Raw genomic sequence first — 25,859 nt, 5'->3', positions numbered from 1 at the left:
TGCACTTTATTTCAGTTTTAGCTTGCTATTTGTCTATCATTCCAATGTAAAGGACGCATGGATGCACGCATGTGGTCATTGACGTCTATATCGTTTGAAACTAACATAGCTCTTTTTTATGTAAAAGCAGCATAAGTTAGCCTTACGTTTGATAGTACAACACAGTGGTCACATAAATCGCTCATTTGTGCTTTCCCAGGAAATTGCCATATATTTAAGGTCCCTGTTTATGAGCTCCAACTATAAGATATGTGACTGCAGTACAGGAGCTGTGTGCATCATGTTGTTGGAGGGAGTTTGCTGCCTGTATTGAGTAACACATGGCAGAGGTGTGAGTGGGAGAGCTCACACTACCCAGCTAGTAGCATCGCTCTCTCTGTTGCTGGGCTCCCGTTACACTCAGTGTCATCTTTCGATACCGAGTCTCCTTAGTAATTATGTGGATAATTTCTTAAATTATTAATTAAAGTTACCTTTCAGCGATAAAGGGAAGAGTGAAATCATTTATCGGAAGAAACCACAGAGTGATTGTAACAGTCTTTCTTCAGTGTTGCATTGCAGCAACACCTAAGTCTCTACTGTACAGTGTACTGCATCATCAGCTACTGCGTCTAAGAGGCATGTGAGTTTTTGAATGGCACTGCTGTCTGACGCAACGAGGAAAAGGCTCTCTCAATCTTGTGGTTTTTCTTAGTACTTCCTGTTTTGTAAAAACACTTAATCGACACACATCCCAGTTGATGATGTTTGTATGAATGCTAGTCTTTTTATTTGTGCTGAATTTACACACACAAACACACACAAAGACACACACACACAGACACACACACACAAAGACACACACACACAGACACACACACACACACACACACACTCACACACTGGTGATTCCCCCCGTCTTGCATGAAGCGCATTACTCTAGGGTTGCAATAACTAATCAAATTAATCGATTATAAAAATCATTGGCAACTAATTTAGTAATCTATTAGTCTGGTCTGATATAATCTACAGAACACACTGTGGCAGCCTATGCAGTGCAGTTCATATCCTGATCTCGTCTTCTGAAAGCTTACAGATACAGAAGCAACAGACAAAACAGAGAAAGGCCATAGACAGGAGGAACAACAACTACTTTACAACTTTTTGAGGAGAGACTGTTGGAGCTGGTGAGAAACTACTCGCATCTACATGATGTTACTTTGCTTGGGCAAAGAGCCGCTTTTAACCCTTTCTTAAGAGGTACATTATCATAGGATCCTCCAGAGTCATCAAAAACACAGGGAAATAAGTAGCCAGACCAGGGTTAAGGTGTGTGTCACTATCCCAGCGACAGTGATGTTATCATGTACTGACACACCTTGGGGTGCACTTCGACATCGCTACAGAAAATCAAGATTTGTATCACAGGAGGTCGGCAAAAACAAGATTATCCGCAGCTGTTAAGTTTCCTGACAGGCAGTGATATCACCCAGCTGTAAAAAAATATCATACTGTCATGGAGGTGGATTACATTTGTTTTCCTTTGTCCAAAGGTCAAAGTCAGAGAAGTCACTGCTCTGTGAGTTTTGTCCGAGGAAATAGTTTATACGATATTATAAATTTTTTACTTTCACTTTTGATTACATAAGTGGCAGTAATAGTAAATAAAAATATCTTACCTTGTGCAAGGACAAAAAGTTAAGCAACAAGCTTATTGTGAATGCTGCCATTAAAGAAGCATGTGGCCTAAATATTACAAAGTGACAAATACATCAGATCTGTGAGACTGTAACCTCCAAAATACATGAAGAAGAGTCACATTTTCTGAACCGCTGTCTTCTTTTATTTGTATTCTTGACTGGTGCTCTTTTAAACACCATTTGTGACCTCTGCTTCTGTGGTAGTTCAATTGTAATTATATCTCCATGAACCAACTCCTACTATTTGCATTACAATGCCCTTTGCAAATTTTTTCTTGAAATATTTTAGCACACACTTTTTGTTTCTATCATTGAAGAAAGAGAAGGATAAATCCAGCAACTCCACCTCACCTCCACACAGGTGGGCGTGCTTGTCAGATAGAATGTTTCTGAAGGTTAGGACATTTTCAGATGCAGCCCCCCTGAGCCTGACGATGAAAAGGTGTGGACTCTTTAATGATCCAATAAACCCTCCTCCATACCTCCTCCATACCTCCTCCATACCTACAGTACCTCCACGAGGATGAAGACATCTCTCGAGAGCCAGCCCAGGAACAAATTCAGTGTTTCCTCAGAGTGGGTTTGCTCTAATTAATTCCATAATGAGCCTCTTCGATGTGGAGTTACGTAAAACACTGAGGGGACCAACCTCCCACCATCCGGCCTCAACTGAGCAGCTGTGAAGAAGGGTTGTTAGGGTAAAAGACATCACCGGCAAGCTGCTTAAGGTCGGGGCGGGGGGCAGCCAATCAAATGGCTCTTTTGCTGATGTTCTTGGTGCTCTCCTTCGGCCAAGCCTCACCCCAAGTCAATGGCCCCTATCTAGGCAGGGTATTTCTGGTCAGGTGGTTGCTCCCTTGGAAGCCGTTTACCTCCTTTTTCCAACAGTCTTTTCAATTCGCACACATACACACACAAACACACACACACACGCGCACGTTAAAGGCCCCTGTTGCAAGATCTTTGTTTACAGTCCAGTATATGATCAAGTGGCATTTGTTGTTTGTGTTGGATACAAGGGATAGGAACAAAAGGTAAAAACAAAAGTTAGGGCTATAAATCAGTTGAACTTAGAACGACCTCGAAGCAGTGGCAGACTTCTCTCAAAATATGTGGTGTGTGCTGTGGGGAATCATTCCAGTTCTTCCTGGTACTTCCCTGATTTAGTCTCATTTTGCATAGCAAATCATGTGGACGAGATTTGAAAAGAAGAGAAGGATCCTTCTTCATTCGTCATGCCTCGTTTGTCTACTCAAATTGGACGTGCTGTCATTGGTGGTGACTAACCCACAGAGAAGTATCACCTGACTTTCAGCATTGACGACGGGTCCAAGACAAATATATTTTTTTAATTTCAGATGAAGTCCACTGCAGCTTAAATGAGTAGGATGACTTTAAAGGCTTGACATTAAAACACAGTGTAAGGGCAACTTTTTTTGTCACTAATAAAAGTACATTCATACCTCCCAACACAAATCCAAAAACTGATGAAACAATGTGAGTTTAGTCCAGCAACAAGAGAAACCAAGGGTTTTCCACCTTTTGTACAAAATTGATAATTCGCTACATGTGTCATCTTGACTGTCAGGGTTACTCCAGTGATTAATTGTTGGATTTGTTTTGTAATGTGTGGGATTTACAAGAGACAGGAGAAAAACAAGACCCAAAGCACTGACCCTCCTCCGTCCCTAGTGTAGTTCAAGCTCCTTCAACACTGGATCCTACATTTCCCATGTGGGAATTAAAATGCATCTTGACTATAACTTATCATTTTCAACGCGTTGCCTCTAAATGGAAATATATATAATAAAATTTTTCTAAAAGCAAATTTGCCAAAACCTTGCAAAATTGTTGCAGTGCCAATCTAAATTGATAAACGGTTTGAAAGTGTTGTTTGTTTTTTTCTGTGGTTTTGAGACAGAATTTCATCCTTGAGTATCTTTATTCAAATTAATGTGTCAGGCACTCCAGATAAAAGCATCCTCCTCGTACCTTGTAACCTGTTAACACATCCTTCAAGGAGTCTTGATGTCAAGTGCTGAAGGTCGTTCTATTTTCAGCCATGTGTCTGAGTGGCTTTAGAGGGAGGTGCATGTGGGTCAGATGGAGAGGCATAGGCAGAACTGCAGTAGAGTCATAATAATTTGGTTTATAAGTTGTGCCTCAACTGCAACTTTTTTTTGTGTTTTAGACCTGTGCGTGTCTGGTCTAAGTGCCAGGTGTAACCAAGCAATCGTTGCTTATTTAAGACTCTTTCCTCTCCTCTTGTTTTCAATTATGGAGGCTGCATGCTGCAGAGCAGAGGCTTTTATAATAGTGTTTCTCTAACCCCATGCCGATGTGGTCTGAGAAAGTGAAAGTTGAGCACACTTGCTGGCAATGGCGGAATAGCACAATTGTTGTGAAGGATGAAGCATAAAAAAAACAAAATAGACAGCCTAGTGAAAATGGAGTTTAACCTCAGGCCAGGAGAAAATAGGGGAAGGATTAATTGGAGTAGATGGAGGAGGAAACTCATGTGGCGGCCATGTGTTCCCAGAAGATCGCCACAGGGATCTCTTACAGAACCGGCCTTGATGTGATTTCCTTTCTAGTCATAGTTTAAACAGCCCGATGTTTTACCAAGCTGGGCTGGGGAGATGCTGCCTCACTATCAGCCGGAGACTGTCTCACTGAGAAGCCACAAAGGGAAAAACACTCGAGGTCACAACCTCTCTGGCTCTGTGGTCGCCTCAAGGTTGTGACCTCTGCTTCATCCGCAGACTTGTCTCAATTGTTTTTGCCACAGACACCATTATGCTGAATGAAACTGTCAGAATTTAAATTCTAGATAACATGCTGACTTTAGTAAAAGAAAAACTAGTGAAAGATTAGCTGTAGTTTACACTTGATTAGAACCAATCAGAGTAACAAAACATGTGATGTAGTGCAGAATAAAAGAAATGTTAGTAATGTATTAAACAGACAACAGTTTTCCTCTTCTAGAGAAATATGCCCTCTTGTTTTTTTGATATGGTCTCCGTTGTAGATTGTACATTCCTTTCCACATCAGCCTCAGCTGGAGTGAACTTTGTGAACATAAATACTTCATTGATGCTCCCATTGGACGCTGTTCAGTCTGTTATTCTATACGGCCCGCCTTACTTTAAATACATGGTTGTGATCTGCCCGACAAGTTCCCAGGCAAATTCATATTGGTTTAACCGACTGAGGACTTGACTCATCTGTGAGCGCGAAACATGAGTTCACTGATAGGTCTGGGTGTCCAGATTTGGTCAAAGTTCTTCTCAGAGCTTTAACACACATTAAGATTAATCACTTCCTGTAAATACAAGGGCTACAACACCTTAGAATGAAAAACTTTTGAAGATAGGGAAAATATATTCAGTCAAGCTAACTCAAATTCCAAATAGACGCACAAAAAAACTATTTGTCTTGTAGAATGGCGTTAGCTTGCTAACTCGCTCCGCCCTCTCCCTGGGGAGACAGCACCGACGGAGCCGGGCCGGTGGAGCCCGGGCTGACACTGCCGACATTGTGCATTAGGGTGAAGCTCGGATCCTGCGGAAAGCGTTTAGTATCCCGGGGGTCTCCGCCTCGACGATCGGCATGTTTATGTGGCCACTTAGATGGCACTCAAAACAGGTCAATCTGAGGATGGCTGTTTTAGACAGGATAAAAAGGTGCTGTTTTAGATTATCCTTATGGTATTTTGAAAAAAGTATTTTACAGACATTTCATTAAGACCCCAAGGAACCATATCAACTTGTCGTAAAATGGGCATGCGATGAGTCCTTTTAAAATTAATATCTTTTGCAAATATCTTGTAACAAAACGTTTCTATCTTCTCTCAATGCTGACAGAAACCATAACGATGTTGTAGTTTAGAGGTGAAATGGAAATGTTAAAAATATCAATAGAAAGATGGATAGGTAGGTAGATTTGTGTTCAAAACTAATCCTGTCATGATTTGGTTTTGTGATGGTTCGGACCAAAACTAATGGGCAGAGGTTTAGGTCAAATTTTTCCAGTATTTTGCCCTTAGTGGATGGTTTGCTGCTATGATCATCAAGAACACACAAACTCCTCAGATCTACTTTTTAAGGACCGAGATTTTCAATAGATTTCCACTGAAAATAAAAGGCCGGGTCTCTCAGTTCCCCATGCTTTCTGAGAAGTAGGCCATCGACTGAGAAAACAGGCAGAAGAGAGAGGAGGTGGAGAGAACTAAGCGAGTGAAAGTGCCAGTGGAGGAAGAGGAGGTGTACACGGAGGAAAGGCTTGGGAGGGTATGGGTTTATTTTTACCTTCCCAACAGCCCCACTTTCTAATTAACTGCAAATTAACTTCTGAAAAGCTGAGGGCGGATGGCAATGTGCCGCGGCTACAGATATAGACTTTCTCCGTCCTACCTTCCCTTCCGCTATTAGCCCCCTTTCTCTCCAGGGCACAGGCCCTTGAGGGCCGCCTCTGTTCAACATCTGTTCCCCAGAATCTATGCACATGTCCACTGTACATCAGAGCTGGGTCAGCCTCAATCTGAGCGCTCTAGAATAGCTGTGGACGAATTTCTACACAACTAATCCGCTGGAGCTGTTTTCTTTCCACTCTCTGCTCCATGTCAGGTTGATCTAGGACAAGTATTCACCAGAAGAGATACTTTAAGACTTGTTTATAAAATTGTCAACAGTATGGTTTTATTGCCTCATTAACATGGTCACTCCTCCGTCAAGCTGGTGTCTGCTGCCTTCTTTCAAGTAAAGGTCCACTTGTGCACTTGCTAGGAGATCTTTTGAGGGATTCAATTCATTACTCTTGCACCCTCTGTGCTGCTGATCTTTGAAACTGCCGTGAGGTCCTGCGGGCAGCAACCGATGGAAAGAGCTAAATATATCTGAATCATTCGTCAAGGGCTGTCATGTTACTAGATGGCAGGATAGTTAGGATCTGAGCTTGGCAACTCTCAGGTTTGAACCTTTTCTGTTCCTCTGTTTGCCTGTCTCTGTCTCACTCTCTCTTTTTCTTCTCTCATCCATGTGACTAATGACAAGGTCCAGTGCTCATGTCCTTATATAGACCTATGCTCTGATCAGGCTGAGGCTGGGATGAGGGCACACACACACACACAGACACACACACACACACACACACACACACACACACACACGCATCACATTGTTTCATTTATATTAATTTCTGAAATTTATTGCCCCTTTGATGGTAGAGATAGTCAGATCAGCATTTTGAAAACTGCACTAGTTTTTCTTAAATTGAATTAGACGTGGAGATAATAGCCACTCTCAAGACAGTGTGTTACAAGCTTAGAGCCAGAAGGACAGTTAGCTTAGCTTTGCTCAAAGCCTGGAAATGGGGGGGTAAATCACGAGCCTATAGATGCTAGCTATTTGCTACTAGCTCTTCTGAAGCCCTACAGTTAATACGTTGTGTCATAATTCAAACTTTTTTCATGATGAATGCATGGGTTTTACTGTTGTAAAATAAGTATTTTTGCACAATGGTGAGCTATATACCAGGCAGCGTATTGTAATGAGGTCATGGATACAGCTAGAGATGCTGTGCTCCAAAGTAATGGCAGAAAAACTGATGTTCATCAAGGAATAGTTAGTGTGTTTAATTCACCTTTTGAACCACAAATGGCTGTTTAATTAAGTCCCCTTGTAAACAGATGAAACAATCAGCTTCATCGGTGTCATGAACTTTAGAGGGAGCTACGCTAGCTGTGGTGTACTTTGTGCTCTCATGCCATCCAAGGATACTGCACCTACGTCTTTATTAAATAAGGGCTTTATTACAGATACCAACAGAGCCTGCTGATCCCTTGTGTGTTCTTATTATAGACCAGTCCTGTTAAGACACAGGGACACACACATAAACAAACACACACACACACACACACACACACACACACACACACACACACACACACACACACACACACCCACACCAACAGAGCTGTTCATCAGACCTAGTTATCGACATAGGAGGATCTCTCCTTAAATGGTAGACTGCCCAGGGCCCAGTTTCCACTGCATAAACCGAATGGTGTCCAGGTCTGGGAATATCCTTATTAAGTGGAGGAAGAAGAGGGAGAGAGAGTGGGCAGAGTGAAAGCAGGTGAGAGACAGAAAGGGAAGGATGGCAAGAAGAGTCTCAGCAGTGCCCTGTGGAACATGAATCGTGACCCTGTGGGAAAGATACTGTTTCTGGAAAGAGTCAACTTCCTGTCAGTTAATGTATATGCATGGTCACCACCATAGAGGGTATGTAAACATATGGTTGAGTGTTTCCCCTTGTTCCCACTGTCCAAAAATACAGTCAGAATATCTCAGAAGAAAAATGAGCACTTGAAATTACATTTGTGTGATAATGTGATGACCAAAACACAAAATCGGATTCATTAGCAAGGATCACACAAAATAATGACAGGAAATTCAAAGGTGCCAAAAATGCACTAAACATCGAAGCTCAGGAAATTTGGCACTTCTCCAAAAAACAAGCAGAGGTCTAACAAAAGGAAATACTTCTAAAATAGAAAATTGGCTGGTAGAACAGAGATAATCTAGAAAACAGGAAGTACCACACAGGTGGTATAAATATAATTGTCTGATGGGACGAAAACAGGTGAACAGAAAAAACTGGCGGGAAATTGGCCAATAACAGTAAGTAACTGAAATGCATGACAGAGAATACTTAACAAAGTAAAACCGGAAATTAAATCAGTTATGGTCCATGTGAGTTGTCATAGATCAGAACTACCTCAAATGACAGAAACCCTATTTGAGAAGAATTAACGGACAAGTACTTTTTAATTTAGCCCTCGTCCCATCTGCTAACAAGATGGGTTTGCGACCTGTAATGCACCCAGTCACAAGGAGGTGATCAAGACATTTTGGCTTCGCTTTTGGGAGAACAGTTATTTGGTTGTACATATTTTAGATGTATACCAAATCCCTGTTACCCTGCTTTTTCAAAAGAAACCTAACAAGAGGTCTTGTCGGAAAATAACAGGGAACACTCTTCATGACATCACTAACAGCTTGTGTTTTTTCTCTCTTTCAGCCTGAAAATCTACAGAAGACATGGCTGAGGGAGTTTTACCAGGTAAGAGATGCCTCACACAGCCACACGTGTCATGGTTTTCATCCCACTAGTAACATATTCATGCCGGAGGTACAAAAATTAGTCGGTTTGTAACATGTACAGGGATCTTACATGAACTGCCTTGACAGAGTGACGTTTCTGCTCCTGGCTTCAGTCGGTATCATTATGTATTTCAATGTGTAGAGGATGTTTGTTCAAGGTTATTATGACATGTCTTTAATAGTCTAAAATTATTGGAAAGATTATTCTTTCCATATCTAAAAGAGTATTATGGTGTAACAGGTTAGTCCATATTTGAACTTCTCCTTTTACTATATGACCCTGCAGCTTGTTCCATGCAGTCTATGCAACATAATTATTATCTACTTATTTGTCCACAACATTCTCCAGTAGCAGAGCAGAGGCTGATGTGCTAATGACACATCAGGGCTGGCATTTGTTTCTATAGCTTCGAGTGTTGTCTCGGGACTGTGACCTAAAAGCCCTCAGGCTATTTCACATAATTTTTGTTCCAGTTGGTACTTTTGTAGATTAAGTCAAGTGAAGGCATGTGCCTACTTAAAGTACAAAGTCTTTTGTGTTAGCAGAAAAACTCACTGTAATTCTGCTGTAACCTCTGATGCACTTGCTTTTTTTTTTTTAATAGCTTCAATTCTTTTCACAACTAGCCTATTATTTTTACAAATCTTTCAGACTAAGTCTAATGTTTCGATAATATTGCTGTGATCTTTATTCACCTTATTTTCAAACTTCTAAAGGCAATGTTTTTTTCAAAAGCAGAGTCGTGATTCATCTCTTACCTTTTCAGACACATAGGAAACCTCTGACTAACCACAACTCTTTCCACTGGGGTAAGGGAAGTGAAGCAGTTGCTGTCTGAGGCTGCCAGAGTGAAAGAGAGTAGAGAGACACATTCTGATTGGTTTGCTCTGCCATCCCGGGTATTTCTTTCTAACGTGTGTAGATGTAAAAAAGGTTAATTCAACCGAGAAATATGTTGAGCAAAAGGTGAAAATGAAACTTTTACTATTTGCGTTTATAGCTAGGGCTGGGAGATATGACCAAAAATGTCATCGAGATAAAACATTTTAAATCTTCTTACTATTAATTATCACAATAAATGAAACATTATTATTTATTTTAAGTCAGATTTCTGCTCCTGAGTGAAGTTAAAATATTTTACAAATCTGAGGTAGATTAATTATGTTTTATACTTCATCTCTGTGGTTACACCATACATAAGCATAACATATAATGAACTCCTATATATTTGCTGAAAGTTTTATTTTGCGATAACTATCAATACTGTTATATTGCTATTTATAATCTCTTTATAACAGTTTTTTAATTGTTTCTGTTATTTTTATTATTGTTATTGTTATACAATTTCTTCCGGTTATAGCACCCACGATATATGTGTATCACAGGGCTCATTTCTTTTTGGTTACGACTGACACTTGTTGCAGTGAGCTTGGACATTCCAGTAATTTGCTGTCACCACAATCGGACCCACTAAAAAAACGAAAGGTTGCAAGCAGCCGGCTTTTGTGTAATGAGGGATGAATTCAACACTAAGCATGCTGGAGCTGCCAGTGACTCAGCATGTGCTGAAATAACATGAAAAAAACACCCTAACAGCTTGCTTGTTTCCACTTTCCGTGTTAGTCCAAACCCCACAGCACAATAGGTCTAATGGCTAAAAGATCTTCGCTTGTGTGCTCGTTGAAAAAGAGGCTAAAAAAAAGTTTTAGCCTTTGACGGGAATGTTCTTTATTGAGTCAGGTACCAGCATGTCTCCCAATGCCAGCCTTCTAATCAGAAATGTCCCTAAAGCCTGAAAGCTTCAACACTGATTACACAAATTGAAAAATGGGGAAATATGCACAATAGCTGCAGTATCTTCTAACCCACCTAAGTCACTTCAGCAATATAAAACCCTCTATATAGAAGTTGACATGATGATGTAAAAGTCAAATTAAGGTAGAGGTTGTTGCATGACCGTACAGAAGACACAAAAGTGAAAGTCAGGCAGAAACTGAAGAAGAGAAATAATAAAAGATAACTAAGTAGGCACACGCAGTAGAAAAAGAAGAAGCGGCTGAATAAATTTAGTCATATCTTCGAGTTCATCAGAAATTGAGAAATTCATATGCCGTTACTCAACATTGCTGTGAGGCAGGATTTGATGTGTGTGTCATTGCCAACCAAGGAGCTTTAGAGCCATGGATGTACATTATGTAGACTGATTGTGTATTGGCAGACAATCACTTTCCAGTTACGACTCCACAGTCCTTAGCTGTGAGCTCATTGAACTGATGAATGAATAAACTCCACTTTGCAGCGAAGAGTGCCTTTGTGAACGTCTTGATTGGCTGTGGAAGGTGAGGGACGATAAAAAGACTATCCACTCATGGAGAGAGTCACATAGACTACGACTATTTCGTTTCCAGGATGTATCTTGTTTCTTTACTCTTCATTCATAACGTATTTGGATTTTGGCAGAATGAGTTTCTATAGGCAAAAGTCTACATATGTTTTGTATCAAGTGTTTTAATATGAATACAGGAGTTCCTCAATGAAGAGATGCCAATAAAAACACAGATGATATAATAAACAGGCCTATTTATAATTTAATATGTGTACAAATGTAGGCATATTTTAAAGTTAGTTGTTTTCTTAGCTCCTTGTTCAAACTGAACTTAAGTCTGAGTAAATATACAAGTCAAATACTGTTGAGAAAACACACATTTACTGTCCAAACAACCCCCGGTCCATCGGATGTGACTGAAAATATTATATATTCCAGACTCACCCTGAACACACAGACTCAGCCTCACACAAGAATACAGTTGGTCACATATTCAAATATTGTCACAAAGAGAAAAACATTGATAAAACAACAATATTCAGATGATTATATGACTAACATTTTATATCGCAACTTTGCAACCCAGACTCTTTTTATATTGACCTCTGTTTTGTTGCATCTGCAGTTAAATTTGAGAAGTAATAGGTTGCCTCATGTATTCTACACAGGATCGTTAAACTGTAGAATGGTATTCACTTTGTCCGCCAAGCAATCCGTCCAGTCTGCCTGTAATCCTGTATCTTATAATTATATTTAAAAATTCTTTAGGTTATGATTAGGTTTCCAAGAAACTGCCAAACAAGTTAGTTCCAGGAAGTTAACTCAAAGCTACAGCGTGTTCCTGAGACCTGAAACGTACAGTGGCTGGTGTCATGACTTCTTCTTTTAATTGGCACATCACATAATATTTTTGAATACTGCTTATAATACAGTGGGATTTACACAACCCAGATTTACACAAGCCCTAATTCAATATTTACTTGCAACCTAATTCAGCTGGACAGTGTGAATACATTGGTCAGACTCTAACATTTGAAATTCAATTCTTCGCAATTTCCATACAGATAAATATAGATGATGATAACATTATAACACTGTAGCAAAAGTGCATGATTTTCCATTTTTTTTAAATGAGTTTAAAACCCTTCATGGACGTTGTTTGGTGTTTTCCATGGCAGTGAACGACTGACATCTCTGGGAAGTATAGGTAAACTGTCCACTTCAGTGGCGTACGACTGACAGAAGACCCTCATAACAACGTGCAGAAGAATGCTGAACTAAACTACAAGATATCTTCCATATAGCTAAGTAGTCTTCATTTCATAGGGTGTTAGGATTTGAACAGCCTGTCCAAAGCCCTTGGAAAAAAGCTGTTTCTCAGCTGTTTTGTCCAGGCATGTAAGACCTTGAACCTGCCTGAGGGGAGGGTGGTGAACAAGTGGGGACCAGGATGTGAGGGGCCCCTGCTGATCTTGACTGCCTGTCTGTCTAGCCGACACGAGTGGATGTCCCCCAGGTTTGGTAGTGGGGAGCCGACTATTCAATGGGCAGTCATTACTACGCTGATCCTTTTTTTCTTCTGCATTGCAGCTTGAGAACCAAACTGTGCAACAGCTTGTCAGAATGCTTGATCAGCAGTTTCTGGGGGAGTTCATTGAGCTTTTGGGTCCTCAGGTTGTTGTGCTATCCTGACAAAGAGGTAGTGTTCACCCTCCAGGCCTGGTCTTCAGAAATGTGGACTCCCAGGTATTTGAAGCTTGCCACCAGCTTGACCTCCTGCCCATATATGCTCAATCCAGAGTGTGTTTTTCCTTTTGTTTCTTGAAGTCAATAATGACTTTAATCATTTACTGTACACCATGCAGACAGATGCTTTTCATTGTCCAGTTGTGGTGATGCTAAATCTCCAGTGAATATAATTGTAACCTTAGAACTTTGTACTGTACAGGATTTGAATCATGAAATATGGAAATGTATTGAGTGCCATTGCTTTTGATGCAGCGATTCCTCTTATCTTAATCACACCTCCTGTAGAGAACAAGTGTTGGAGGGGCTGTCACTGCAGATTCCATCACATTTCTTTCTTTTGTTATACAAGCATCAAGATTCAGACTAATGCAGTTGTCATTTTTCTTGTCTAGTGCGGATCTTGATTAAATGGCAAATGCACTTGCACTTAGAGGGTGTGTTGGTATTAAAATGATGTATGGTCAGGTGCATTGCTGGTACGTTGCTATTGTGCTTTTGAACAATGCAAATCTTGGTGTCTGTTATTATAAGGATGTGTCAAGTTTCTAATAAGCACAGTGTACACAGGAGGATCGTCTGCTCTTGCTCAAAGTGAAGAGAGAAGTCCTTTATATCTAACTGGCAAAGCAATCCTTATATTATGGTGCAAGCATACCAGGCCTTTAAAGGAATGACTGATGAAACTAGTATTGGTTTATTGCATGCCCAAAACACGCCCATGAATAATAGACAATGCTTTTAGACCATGCTCTTGGCCCTACAACCTTTTCTTCCCACCTTTGAACTATTAGAAGTCCCAAAAACTCTGGAAAAACACAACTCCCGCGATTTGTTGTAGTTCCTCTATTTAAGAAACTATACGATAGTGTACGTAGAATGGAAATACGACCAGAATTGACGTCATAGTCGGTCTACATGGCATAGCCCCCCCCCCCCCCCACGGAGGCGGAGATCTGGTGGAGGAGGAGACCGGGTTACGTTACGAGCCATAGCACGGGTGTTACCTGGGAAGCTAGCCGAGGGGGGACGCTAACCAGCCATCGACAGGGGTGAGAGACGGAGATCTGGCCGAGAAGCAGAGCCTGCGGTCGGGGTAAGTCACATGCCCAAGCCCCCTCCTCGGCTCGGGCTCGCTATGTGATGTCGGGTTGCTGGCTCCATGTCAGCAGCTCGCTTCTGGTGGACCTGTCGGTGTTTGTTTAGGGTTAGCAGCAGGGAGCTAACGCTAGCTTGCTGTTAGTTTACGTTTATAGTTGCAGCACTTTCTGGAATGGCTGCTTGTGCACGTCTTTACAGCAGTATTGCATATGGCAGCCCACCCGGGAAGCAGCGGAGATCTGGCCGAGAAGCAGAGCCTGCGGTCGGGGTAAGTCACATGCCCAAGCCTCCTCAGCTCGGGCTCGCTATGTGATGTCGGGCTGCTGGCTCCATGTCAGCAGCTCGCTTCTGGTGGACCTGTCGGTTTGTTTAAGGTTAGCAGCAGCCGCCTGACTGATCTCCCATCGGACAGGGGAGCGTTGACTGTGCGTGTCTAGTGTCGCTGTTTTTTTGTTTCGGTTATTGACGGTGACTTGTAAGCTAGCTGGCGTTAGCTTCATAGCAATCAGTGCCGGCTTGCCGGCTGCTCGGTGGCAGGTTGGATCTCGGCTGTACCCGGGCGGCTCATTGCGAGGCTGGCGATGCTCCCGCTGGCTTCACACACCTGAGAGCCGGACACGTCTCACCAGCTCAGGGTTCACCACGTCTGCAGGGTATGTCTCATTGATCATTGTCAATCTGTGACAAATCTCCAGCCTGTGTGTGTCCCGCTACGGTTAACAGCAGTGGGCTAACGCTAGTTTGCTGTTAGTTTGTGTTTAAAGTTGCATCACTTTCTGGAATGGCTGCTTGTGAACGTATTTAGAGCAGTATTGTATGTGGAACCCTGGTGTGTTTGTGTTTGTGTGTGTGTGTGTGTGTGTGTGTGTGTGTGTGTGTGTGTGTGTGTGTGTGTGTGTGTGTGTGTGTGTGTGTGTGTGTGTGTGTGTGTGTGTGTGTGTGTGTGTGTGTGTGTGTGTGTGTGTGTGTGTGTGTGTGTGTGTGTGTGTGTGTGTGTGTGTGTGTGTGTGTTCTGTAACATCCCTAACACCCCTGATGTTGTTTACTTGGACAAGGTTAAAAGGGAGGTAGTAGGCCTTGAGGTAGCCTGTGTCTATGACCTATATATGGACATAGCCTTCCTTGACAAGTTGACCAAATACCAGCCCATTGTTGCTAAAATGAGAGACCTAGGATATACATGTAAGCTGGTAATATTGATATTTGGAAGTCTGGGGCATGTCCATAAGCTTTTGGTCAGTGGACTACGCCTGGCAGGACTTAGTAAGACACGATCTAAACAACTAGAAAAGTTCTGCTCTGTATCAGCTGCTATAGGTAGTCTTGCTGTTTGGCGTAGGAGATGTTTCTTGTACCCATGAGTCACTAAGCTGTATTCAACCCCTGAGAAATGTTTGAATCCTTTTTGTATGAATATGATTGGTGGATTCAAATACATTATTTAAATGTGGTTGTATGTTTGTGTGTGTGTGTGTGGAAGAACATGTCCTGGTTATGGCTATTGAGGAATTCTCTTTGCAAGGTGCTGCAGGGTTGTGCGCTTCAGAGGAAGGTTGTCTGACTGTGTTTGTGTGTAGAAAGTGTGTGTCTGTGTGTGTGTATGTAGTAGAGGGTGTGCGAGACAAGGAAAGCAAGATAATGCTAGAGAGACAGAGAGAGGAGTGCCCCTGTGTGAACCAGGCCTGTACCCTCATGCCAGCCCTGTGCTGCTGAGGGCTGACGTCATGGAAAGAAGCATCAGACTCTGGACTCGGCACGGCTGGGAACAACCAGCAGTGGCGGCGAGAATTAACAACAATCAGCCACACTGCGCTAGCTTCATCGTGACCCCTTCTGTGCACACAATACGCTCACTGTGTCCTCTGGTCCATCGGTTAGCGTGCTGTTTCGTCATGAACTAAGATTAATTTTTCGTCGACAACCTTGAGCTTTGTGTGACTGTTACCTTTGGTGTCGTGACTTCTGACTTGAGCTGGGAGTCGACTTGGCGAGAATCCAAAGGTGGTTTCACACAGGAGAACTCTGCTCTCACAACCATTGAGTTGAAATGCTGCTTAAATCATGAAGGAACACTGTGTCATAAGGAAGCGTTTAACTGGATCTGCACCAGCGTTGTCAGTTCCCACTGTAACACCCCCCAAAAAATGCATGCATCGCTGCTCCAGGGCAACTGTTGGCATTCCTCAGTCAGTCTGCTTGTGAGGAAAGAGCTTTCATTTCTCTTTTTTTCTCAGAAAAATCATCACATAGTTCCACTGCAGCATCCTGGAAAATAAACAATAAAAGCAGTTAAACTGGCTTTTACAGAGCTGCAGCTACAGCAGAGGGTGTATTGCAAAGTTGCATGTTGGTATGTGCACTCCTACCACATGTCTTAATACGTGATGTGTGTGTGTGCTCTATTTCTCTTTAAGCCACTGCTGTTGTATCTCCTTTCCATTGGTTATTTATCACGGGTAACGGCTCCGCAGATACCAGTTCAGCTGCAGCTGGAAGGAATTCCTTAAGGAAATTAAATTATTTATTTTATGACAAACGTTGCTCATAGTTTAGATTCGTACCAGCTACCACAGAACAGCGCTCACTCTTTATCCTGCTCTGGATCTGCCGCTCCTGTTCCTTGTGTAAATCTCATAGCACTTGATTGTTGTGCAGCGGCTGTGTTGTCTGACAGGGCCTCTTCATACCAGGCATGTTTGGAGCAGTTTAGACAAACTCTGCTGTGGTAACTTGTTTAGTTCAGTTTATTTAGGCAGCTCCGAGCAAACCAAATTGCTCCAAGTTGCAGATCTCAGTCTGTTCTGAGAGAGCTGCATCTCATCTCTGGGAAGGAGAGCATTTAATCTGAACCATTTACAGGAATCGACCTTTGATTGTATGGCTAGAGGGGTGTAGAGAAACTCACGGTGACATCTGGCAGCCAGCACTTACTCATACTCATACATGTGCCGCCTCATATAACAGAGTGTAATTACTCACTCAGCGTTTTTGTTGTATGGTTCTGGTATGAACATCAGAGACAGCAAATTACAGGAAAGGCTGCTGAAGTATCCATCAGGCATTTACAGCTCATGGTGAATGTTTGATTTTGTCCTGTTACAAAACATTTCTTAGAATAAGAATAATAACTAGCACAGTCTCTGTTCTAAACCTGTTTGTAATGTTTTGTTCTCTTGTCCTGTGTAATCCTCCGGAGCTACAGAATTATTCCTATTAGGGCCCTGAGCACTGACAGGCACTGATAGACAGTGAGGCCCTATTGAAATTGTAAGGATTATTATTATTATTATCATTATTATTATTATTCAGGCAATATTGGCTTTTTGAGGGCTCTTACATGCTCAAATTCTTACCAAAATTTGCAGAAAGTTAGAAAGTTGTGGAAATTGACGTATTCTGGAGGAATTTTCAATGGGCGTCGCAGATGAAAAGATTAAAACTGAAAAATAAAACGTAAATTGCTCCCACGGCTCCATTTCTCAGCTCTCACGAATAAAACATATATCTGGTTGTAGTGTAAACTCTTGATTCTCAAAATGTTTTCATTTTCCAGATAGGACTTATAGTTTTTGAGTAAGAAGTATTTGTTTGATGTCGGTGCTAGAGTGGAGATCATTTCTCCACTCATGCAATCCAATGTACTTTTTCGGAGGAGATTTATGAAATGGGAAGTACGTTTCTAAACTGTCCACATGGCCTCATTTTTTGGCTCTAAACGATAATATAGATATGTATTAGAGCATTTTGTTCGGGAGGTTCTCCTGAGGTCTGATGTCTCCCTCTCATTCCCGCACACCTGGTGTAATCAGGGACTCACACACACAGAGGGAGGGGGGCCAGAGTCTATTTTTAGACTACTTCACAGGTGTTATTCAACACTGTAGGTGGTGCATTCAGTAGAGCAGAGGGACAGTGACCCAGAGGTGGCCAGTTCAGGTCCCAGTGTGGGCGGGGCTTAAATATATTTTTTAATTTTCTTTGTCTTTCAGGGGGGAACCGTTGAACTACAATGTGATTGGCTCTTCATCAGATTCCTGTATTAGTGTGTATGAAGTGATAGTGATAGTGCCACCTAGTGGTCGATGTGAAAATGAAGTTTTAGCAACCGCCCCCAAAATCCTGTCACATGATCAGAGCCCTGACCTGATCAAGTCAGGACTATTACTGGATACACATTATTAGTGATAGCGCCACCTAGTGGCCCGTCTGAAAATGAAGTTTGTGAAAATTAAGTTTTAGCAATCGGCCCCAAAATCCCGTCACATGATCAGAGCCCTGTCCTGAAGAGGTCGATGAGTGTGTATGCAGTGTTAGCGATAGTGCCACCTACTGATCAAGTCTCTCTCTCTCTCTCTCTCTCTCTCTCTCTCTCTCTCTCTCTCTCGCTCTCTCACTCTCTCTCGCTCTCGCTCTCTCACTCTCTCTCTCTCTCGCTCTCTCTCTCTCTCTCTCTCTCTCTCTCTCTCTCTTAAAGCAGCCAGTCTGTCTCTCTTCCCCAAAAAAACAAAACGTTTCTTTTCGACCCGGACGCAGAAGGCACCCATTTCGAAATTTCTTGGCAGGAGGAATTTTCTAGTTAATTTTATTCTCTGGAGTTCATGTCTGAAAACGGTGATACAAAAATGGGAGAGCATTTTGGGTTTATGCAATTGTATTGATAGTTTATGTCTTTGAGAACTGGAAAACTCTGAAGTTTGTGATTTGATTGACCCTATTAAAATGGTGACATCTTAAAAGTTATACACAAGTTCAGGATTATAGATGAATTTACTTTTCTTTATTAGAATGACCAAAACTTTTAGGATCCCAAGTTCTTATTATAAGTGATCCTCCTCAGAAAGTTCTCCAACGTACAATATAACGTCACTTTTTACTGTTTGTGTGTTGGTCGTTGTGTGCAGAGCTTTTTATAAACGGTCTTTGGTGCAGAGTGAAGTTAAAAAACTTTCTGTTTATCCTACCTGGTTTATTTGCAATAAATATTTCATAGTCAATATTTTTAAGGAAATGTTCTAAATTTTCTTCATTACAGGTCACGTGTGGATTGTATATAAGTTTGAATGATTTACTTACCTGGTGTTATTTTTTCACACATTGCATGCCAGCTGTTTCGGGGGTCTGTTAAGCATCAACACAATCTCCAAGTTCACAACTTTTCAAAATAAAAGCTGTGATTCAGCTCAATTTAAAGCACTACAGCAATAAAAACAAAACGTTGTGCTTTTACTTAGAAGACCAATTGTTCAAAATGAAGTGATTATATGAATGTTGTTGCCATGATGGAGATCAGCAGCCACGGCACATGGGAATGTCTCTGTCAGTCTCTAGTGTAAAAATAATCAGATTAACTAAATGATCGGGCATCGTAGTTGACCCGCAGTTTGACCCAGTTTCCAACCCCTGCTGTAGTTTATACAAGGATGTAAAAGAAGAACTTGTCAACTTGGTGAGCTGACTGAAAGCACACTGTCTCGCCCCCACTGACCGCTACAGAGTGCAGGTCGCCCTTTCTATTGATATTGAAGGTGTAGCTCGTCCAAATTGTACCAAAATCAACATGGGCACTTAAGATGAAAGGTAAGATATGCATTCAGATTCAAACTGATAGAAATTTTGTGGAATTTGAAGGTAGATGCTTTGAAGGTTGGAAAATTCCTGGAATTTGATGAAATTTATCGGACCGCACGCATCTAAATAAGGTGAAAATCAAAAGCCATGCACTTCTGTCATATGGCTAGCCTGTGGTACATGCAATGATTATTTGTATTTGCTTCTCATTTCCCTATTACTCATGCCAGGGAGCCAATGAAATCCAGTTTTTTACGACTTGTGCTCTGTCTCAGGATATCCCAGTCTTTTACACATAAGCAAAGCAGCATCATTTGCCTGCTCCACATGAGCAGTATCCTGGGTCAAATGGCAATCGGATGTCACTGCTTCGATAGGGTAAACCCTGCTTTGCATCACAACCCCACTACATTGGATAATCCCACAGTTGATTTGCATTGGAAACTTGCATGGACTTTGGTCACAGACCAGTGGTTGTGTCAAGTCCCCACATCCAGTCATGAGTTATGTGAATTGCAAAAAATCTTACAAAATAACCAAACAAATTGCACTTTGTTAGAGATCATCATATAATTCATTGATTTATCATTTGGTGACATATGTGTTTAATAGGATTCAAGCATTCATTTCATGAATCTTAGGAGAATTGGCCTGATTGTATCTCAAAGACCCATTTTTCCACAATACATCTACACAGAAGCTTTTGAGTCAGTGAATGCACCACGGTTGAGTGGTTACGTCATTCACACTGTTACCCTGAGACTCAGGACATCATCTGGACCTGAGTCTCCCCATGTTCTGTGTTACAGTTTCAATTTTTTTACTTCCTCACTGCTCGTTGTGTAACTGTGACAAAGCCATTTCCCTTCAGGGATCGGATTCTATTTTTCAGATTTTGACTAAAGCAGAGTCTTTGTTGTATGTCAGCTCGCTAACTCCTCGGATGTTTCAGATCATTTATTACCTTTCTTCAAATGGGAACCATGAAATGGGACACAGGCTGTCCTGATTAGTTCTCATCAAAGCCTCTGTTTGTCTGGGGGATGTTATCTGGGGCGCAGTGCAGCTTTTGACTTCTTTATTAGTTCATTAACATGAATCAAACTGAAAGAATCATTTATTTTTGGGGAATTAATAAGAATATAGAGGGGGGACAAAATATTGATATATCAAGGTTGTTTCTCATGATATATGATTATCAGTATGCTGGCACCAAATATGGACTTTTAGTAAATACTAATATTTAATTAATTATATAGATATGTTGTTTGGACTTTTGCCAGTTTATAGCTATTTTACAATGGAAAGATGGCACATGTGGACATGACAAGGCAAAGTGTTTTTGTCAGAGACTAAAGGGGCACTGAGTTAATACTTTATGTACTTTTTTGTTCATTGTTTCATCTAAGTTTATGATGATTATGAATTGTAATGACCAAGTCTGAGAAACCTCCCTTGTCCAAATTCCATTTAGCTTCAATTGCTTTCTGTGTTTACATGCCAGCCGACACTTGATGTCTCCTTTCGACTCGTACACTTAAACTTTCACTACTTTGTTTCGGGGGCTTCCACTTCAGCTCACACTTTCAGGCCAGCGTGTCACTTTTCAGTTCCTGAACTGGAACTGGGTCGTTTACTCATTGAACTTTAACTGACACTTTACTCAAGGGTCACACTTAAGTTGACACATCAACCACATTCAGTGCTTACGCTAAAGCTTCTCCGTATCAAACACATCGTTTGATGTGTTTTGATGTGACCATGTACCTCACAAGTCGATATACTTGTGAGGTACAGTACATGGTCTTCTATGGCAGCAGCTCTGTGAGTCACAAGCCTCGCAGGCTTTTCTCACCACTGTCGCAGCAGCAGTCGCTGTCTGATGCTTGTTTAGACAGGGCTCCTCGTTTGCTATTCGATGGGTTTATATTTCAGCTCAAATGTCAGTAGAATTTCTTGTTAGCAGTGGTAGATTTAATTATTTGTTATTATTATTTGTTCTTTGCAGTGTAAAATAAGGTCAGTGGCTGATGCTGTTTGATGTTGGGCTGATAACGTTGGTAATTCTGGTAATGAAATTACCCCCTTTCTGTTAGCCAGCGTAGATCTGAATTTACAGCCTGGAAAGATAAATACAATGAAGTCGATTAACGTGTGTGTGCACGCACGCTCACGTGCACTCATGTCCAACATGTCACATTTGAGCCTGACATTAGTTGCAGGCTCCTTGAGAGTGTGACCTTTTCTCTTGCGAGTTGATAGGTCCACTAATCTTTCCAAGTTTGAGCCGCTGTAGGTTGCCTCCTCTAGGTCATCGTGCAAAGTGACAAGCCATAGGTTGATGGAAAATCCATAGTGTTATTGCCATACATTACTTTTATTTGATTGGGCCTGTAGTGAGCATAATGCCGCGCTGAGGCGGGTGCTGGGGGAAGTAGCAGGGCTCCGTCAAAGTCTAGTGACCGCTTGTAGACCCCCCCCTCTCCGCCTCTCCGGCACCCGGTGACATTGATGCATAGCCTCCGCCTGCCATCTTTAGGCCCAGGCCCTGTGAGTGCTTGTGAGCACCGTAAATCACTCAGTGCTATTGATTTTTCCTTTAGAGGTCAGCCACTCTGAACACCACTGACGGGGTGCTCACAAACACCTTGCCATGTTTAAGGGACGTAACATGAGGTCATGTGACTCCAGGAAAGTGGATCGTACAACTTTTACTTTACATATGGAATCACTCTTTATATGCAGCTCAAAAGTTACTGTTTGTGTGCTGGATGTGTTGTGCAGAGCTAAAAACAGTCTAAGGTTCAAGTGAAGTTGCAAAACTTTGTGTTCGTCCTACCTTGTTTATCTGTAATGAAGATATAGTCCATGTATTGCATGAAATGAAACTGAATTTTGTTTTTATTAATGTTCACATGTGGTTTATTTATTTTTGAATAGTTTAATTAACTGCTTTTATATTTTCGATACATTGTTCATACTAACGTTCACAATTTAAAAAAAATAAAAGCTCTGTAATTCAGCTCAATATGAAGCATTTCAGCAAAAGAAAACATTACGTTGTGCTTTTGCTTTGAAGACAAATTGCCAAACAGGAAGTGTTTCTATGAATTGTGTTCCCATTATGGAGATCAGCAACATCTACTCCTCTCAATTTTTGTCCCAGTCCGATATAGGGAAATGAAAGTAACACAATTTATCAAAATCAATCCAGCTGCGATTTCGACTCACGATTTGAACCCCCTGACCACTGCTGCAGTTTGACTGAGGATGTAGAAGAAGAACACTGTCCCATCCCAACTGACTGCTACAGAGCACTGGTCGCCTGCTGATTCAATTTTGAACCAGTGTGAGTTTGAATCTATGAACGGTTTGAGATATGCTTTCCACGGACAGACTGACAGACGTTTGAGGAGGCAGAAAACATAATATACCTGCAATTTTATCTTAATTCCACCTTTTTAACTTGACTAAAACAGCCTGTATCCTGCACACGTTGTAATATGTGTTGCTGACATGTTCCTGGAGCCAAGGAGCTGTTTTTGCGAGTGATGTGTCAGCAGAGGTGGTGACGTGTGAGCATCTGTCACACCCTGCTGTACATACACACAGAGCTGCAGGCACATCCCTGATGGTGGAGGAACAGGGGCCAGTGCTGTGCTTGTGGAACAAGCTCACTAAGTGCCTCCTGCCTACATTAGCAAGGCACTTTGTCTTGTGCAAATACACAGGCATGTCAGACAGCTGAGTTAGGAAGAATCACAGAGGCTTTTGCTCTCGGCTGAATAATTCAACTTAAGTTTGGTTTATTATGACCCCTTGGGCTGACTGCAGTGTTGTTGTGGCTGTTATGGATGCACTTGCAGTGAATTGGCCTGTTTGTCACTGTCCATCCTTTGTAACCTGGTGTTTTTCTCTCTCTGCCCTCACAGACAGTCCAGTCACACAAGCCTCACTTCTTAGCAGTGCACTGTCAAGAGGTGGGCGGGAAGAATTACGAGGCGTCCATGTCACACGTGGATACTTTTGTCAAGTAAGTTTGTACTAACTGTTTTGACCATAATCATAATAACATAATGAAAACACATATCTACAAGCAGTAGACATATTTTCCACTGAGCATACTACTCCCCCCACTGGTTGATTGAAGCTGTACTTGAGCGCAGCAAAAATGTATTATTCTTATTAGTTGTAGTTGTAGTACTAGTTTTAGTATTGTAAATGTATTTTATAAATGACAATGACAAAAAATAAATGTGATGCGACTTGACAAACGTAGATTTTTCGAGGGGTTTGATTGACACACCCTGATATATCTGTGTGTGTGTTATCTGTCCATCAGAGAGCTTTTGTCCAGTGATACCATGAAGGAGTACAGTAGAGCCCGCATCTACCTCGATGAGAACTACAAATCCCAGGAGCATTTCACAGTGAGTACTGTCTCATACAAAAATGGTGCAATTGCATTCTATGAAAAAGTACATAGTAATGAGAGTTTGAAAAGTTGAAGGGGTGAATTATTGGCACCTCAACACTGATTCGATTTTTGAGTTTGTGAAAATGTGTTTTCTTTGTGATTCAAGCCAATTTCAGAAGCCATTGTTTTATTCAAGACTCATCAGCCAAAACAGATCATATCAAATGTATTAATGCAATTTTTTTAATATTGACTTGAAGCTGTTGGTTGGAAGCAAAGAAACACTGCAAACAGATCATGAGATCATTCAACACAGAGAGGTATTGCATGTAGTAAATGTAAGTTAACTCAAGACTGATTTCATGAGTTTATGAAACGTGATAATGTAATGTGCCACTTTTCAGTCACGCTGCAATGACAACAAGTGGCCACACGGTGGCAGTAGACACCCGGGAATAATTCAGACGTCAGCTCTGAAGTCAAAACTTATGTTTAAATATCTTTATGAAGTTAGGTACATAGTAATTATAAAAATTTGGAATTTCTTAAAACAACCTTGTGAGTTCATATTATCAAAGCATTCTAATACATATACAGGTGATTTTAAATGTCTGAATATACTAAATATTCTAAAGACACTTAAACACGTTTACCAATTCAACTTAAAACCAGTGCAAATATATGTACTTGTGTATTTTTGTAAAAAAAAAGTCCAATTGTCCAATTGTGGGATAGTGTGGTATGCTGATACATACCATACAGTCATCTTCAAATATATGATATGAATATATCAATGATTCCTGTTCAACTGATACATCAATAAATATTGCAGATATCTATGAACATAATATGACCACTTAGGACAGTATCTTTGTGAAACAACTTTTTAATGTTGGCGATTGGCCCCTTGTCGTGCGTTTGTATGTCCCACAGTTTAGCTGCAGTCTTTAATGTCGCCTCTTGGTGGCGCCAGATACTCAACCCGAGCAGTGCCCACAACAACCCTGTGCTCATCGAGTGAATTACAACAAGTGTGGATTTAAGTGTAGTTTTATGTCTGATGCTCGATTGACACACTGCATATCCGATGATCTTCTGTGCGTCCCCAGGTGATAATGTAGGGGAGAAAAAGACAGGAGCACAATAAACTCAACAGCTCCTGGTGTGGATACTGGTCCGGGTTTTTTCTGTGATCACTGAGTCATAGTCGCTTGTGGTTCTCCTCCATGTTTTTGGCCTTATCACCACGCTACGCTGCACCTCTACAAACGCTCATAAATCACAGCACCCACCGAGTCCCATTTGCTCTTTTCAAAAAAATATTACAAACATTGGCCTTTAGAAAATATAATTATCTGCCATTCCATATAAGCTCCCGCTAATATCCCAGCATCATGAGCTGTTTATTCAATGGTGTTTGTCTATAGATTAACCTTTTTGTTGTGTTCTCATTTTTGTCAAATAGAGATGGCAGTTTGTGCGTCTCTTTGTGAAGCAGCCAGTGGAAAGAGAAACATCTGATGTGCTTTCTATGATGTTGATATTGAAATCCCGGCAACAGTAAATATGAAGAGACTCTCCAGTCTTTCTCACACAGGGCTTGCCATTTAGCTTTGATGACATCACCCATATTTGTTTTCTCAGTCTTCGATTTTTTTCTCTCCCCCCTGTGCTCCGGGGATAATTGTTTGTTGTCTGCCTCGCCTGTCAATTTTCAGATAATGGAAGTGGGAACACTTTTTCTGGGTCCAGAGCTTCCACTTTGGATGAGTGTGTGTTTTTTGTTGCGTCTTTGTATGCAGTTTACGTGTGTGTAAGTGTGTGTGTGTAGATTCTTTGGAAGCCGCCAAGTGACTGT

General features: G+C 41.4%; 1 protein-coding gene across 2 annotated transcripts in view; it reads left to right on the top strand.

Moving 5' to 3' along the window:
• LOC133966332 (inositol polyphosphate-5-phosphatase A) overlaps positions 1 to 25,859 on the top strand; it is a 147,466-nt gene that overhangs the window by 27,570 nt on the left and 94,037 nt on the right. For both annotated transcript variants that reach the window (XM_062401222.1, XM_062401223.1), the window contains exons 2-4: positions 8,760 to 8,801; positions 23,517 to 23,617; positions 23,927 to 24,014. In XM_062401222.1, the coding sequence (XP_062257206.1) occupies positions 8,760 to 8,801; positions 23,517 to 23,617; positions 23,927 to 24,014 (231 nt within the window). The remainder of the gene's footprint in view (positions 1 to 8,759; positions 8,802 to 23,516; positions 23,618 to 23,926; positions 24,015 to 25,859) is intronic.

This window comes from Platichthys flesus, chromosome 12, assembly GCF_949316205.1.
Source record: "Platichthys flesus chromosome 12, fPlaFle2.1, whole genome shotgun sequence".
Classification (NCBI taxonomy): domain Eukaryota; kingdom Metazoa; phylum Chordata; class Actinopteri; order Pleuronectiformes; family Pleuronectidae; genus Platichthys; species Platichthys flesus.
This window is presented reverse-complemented; position numbering and strand designations above follow the sequence as displayed.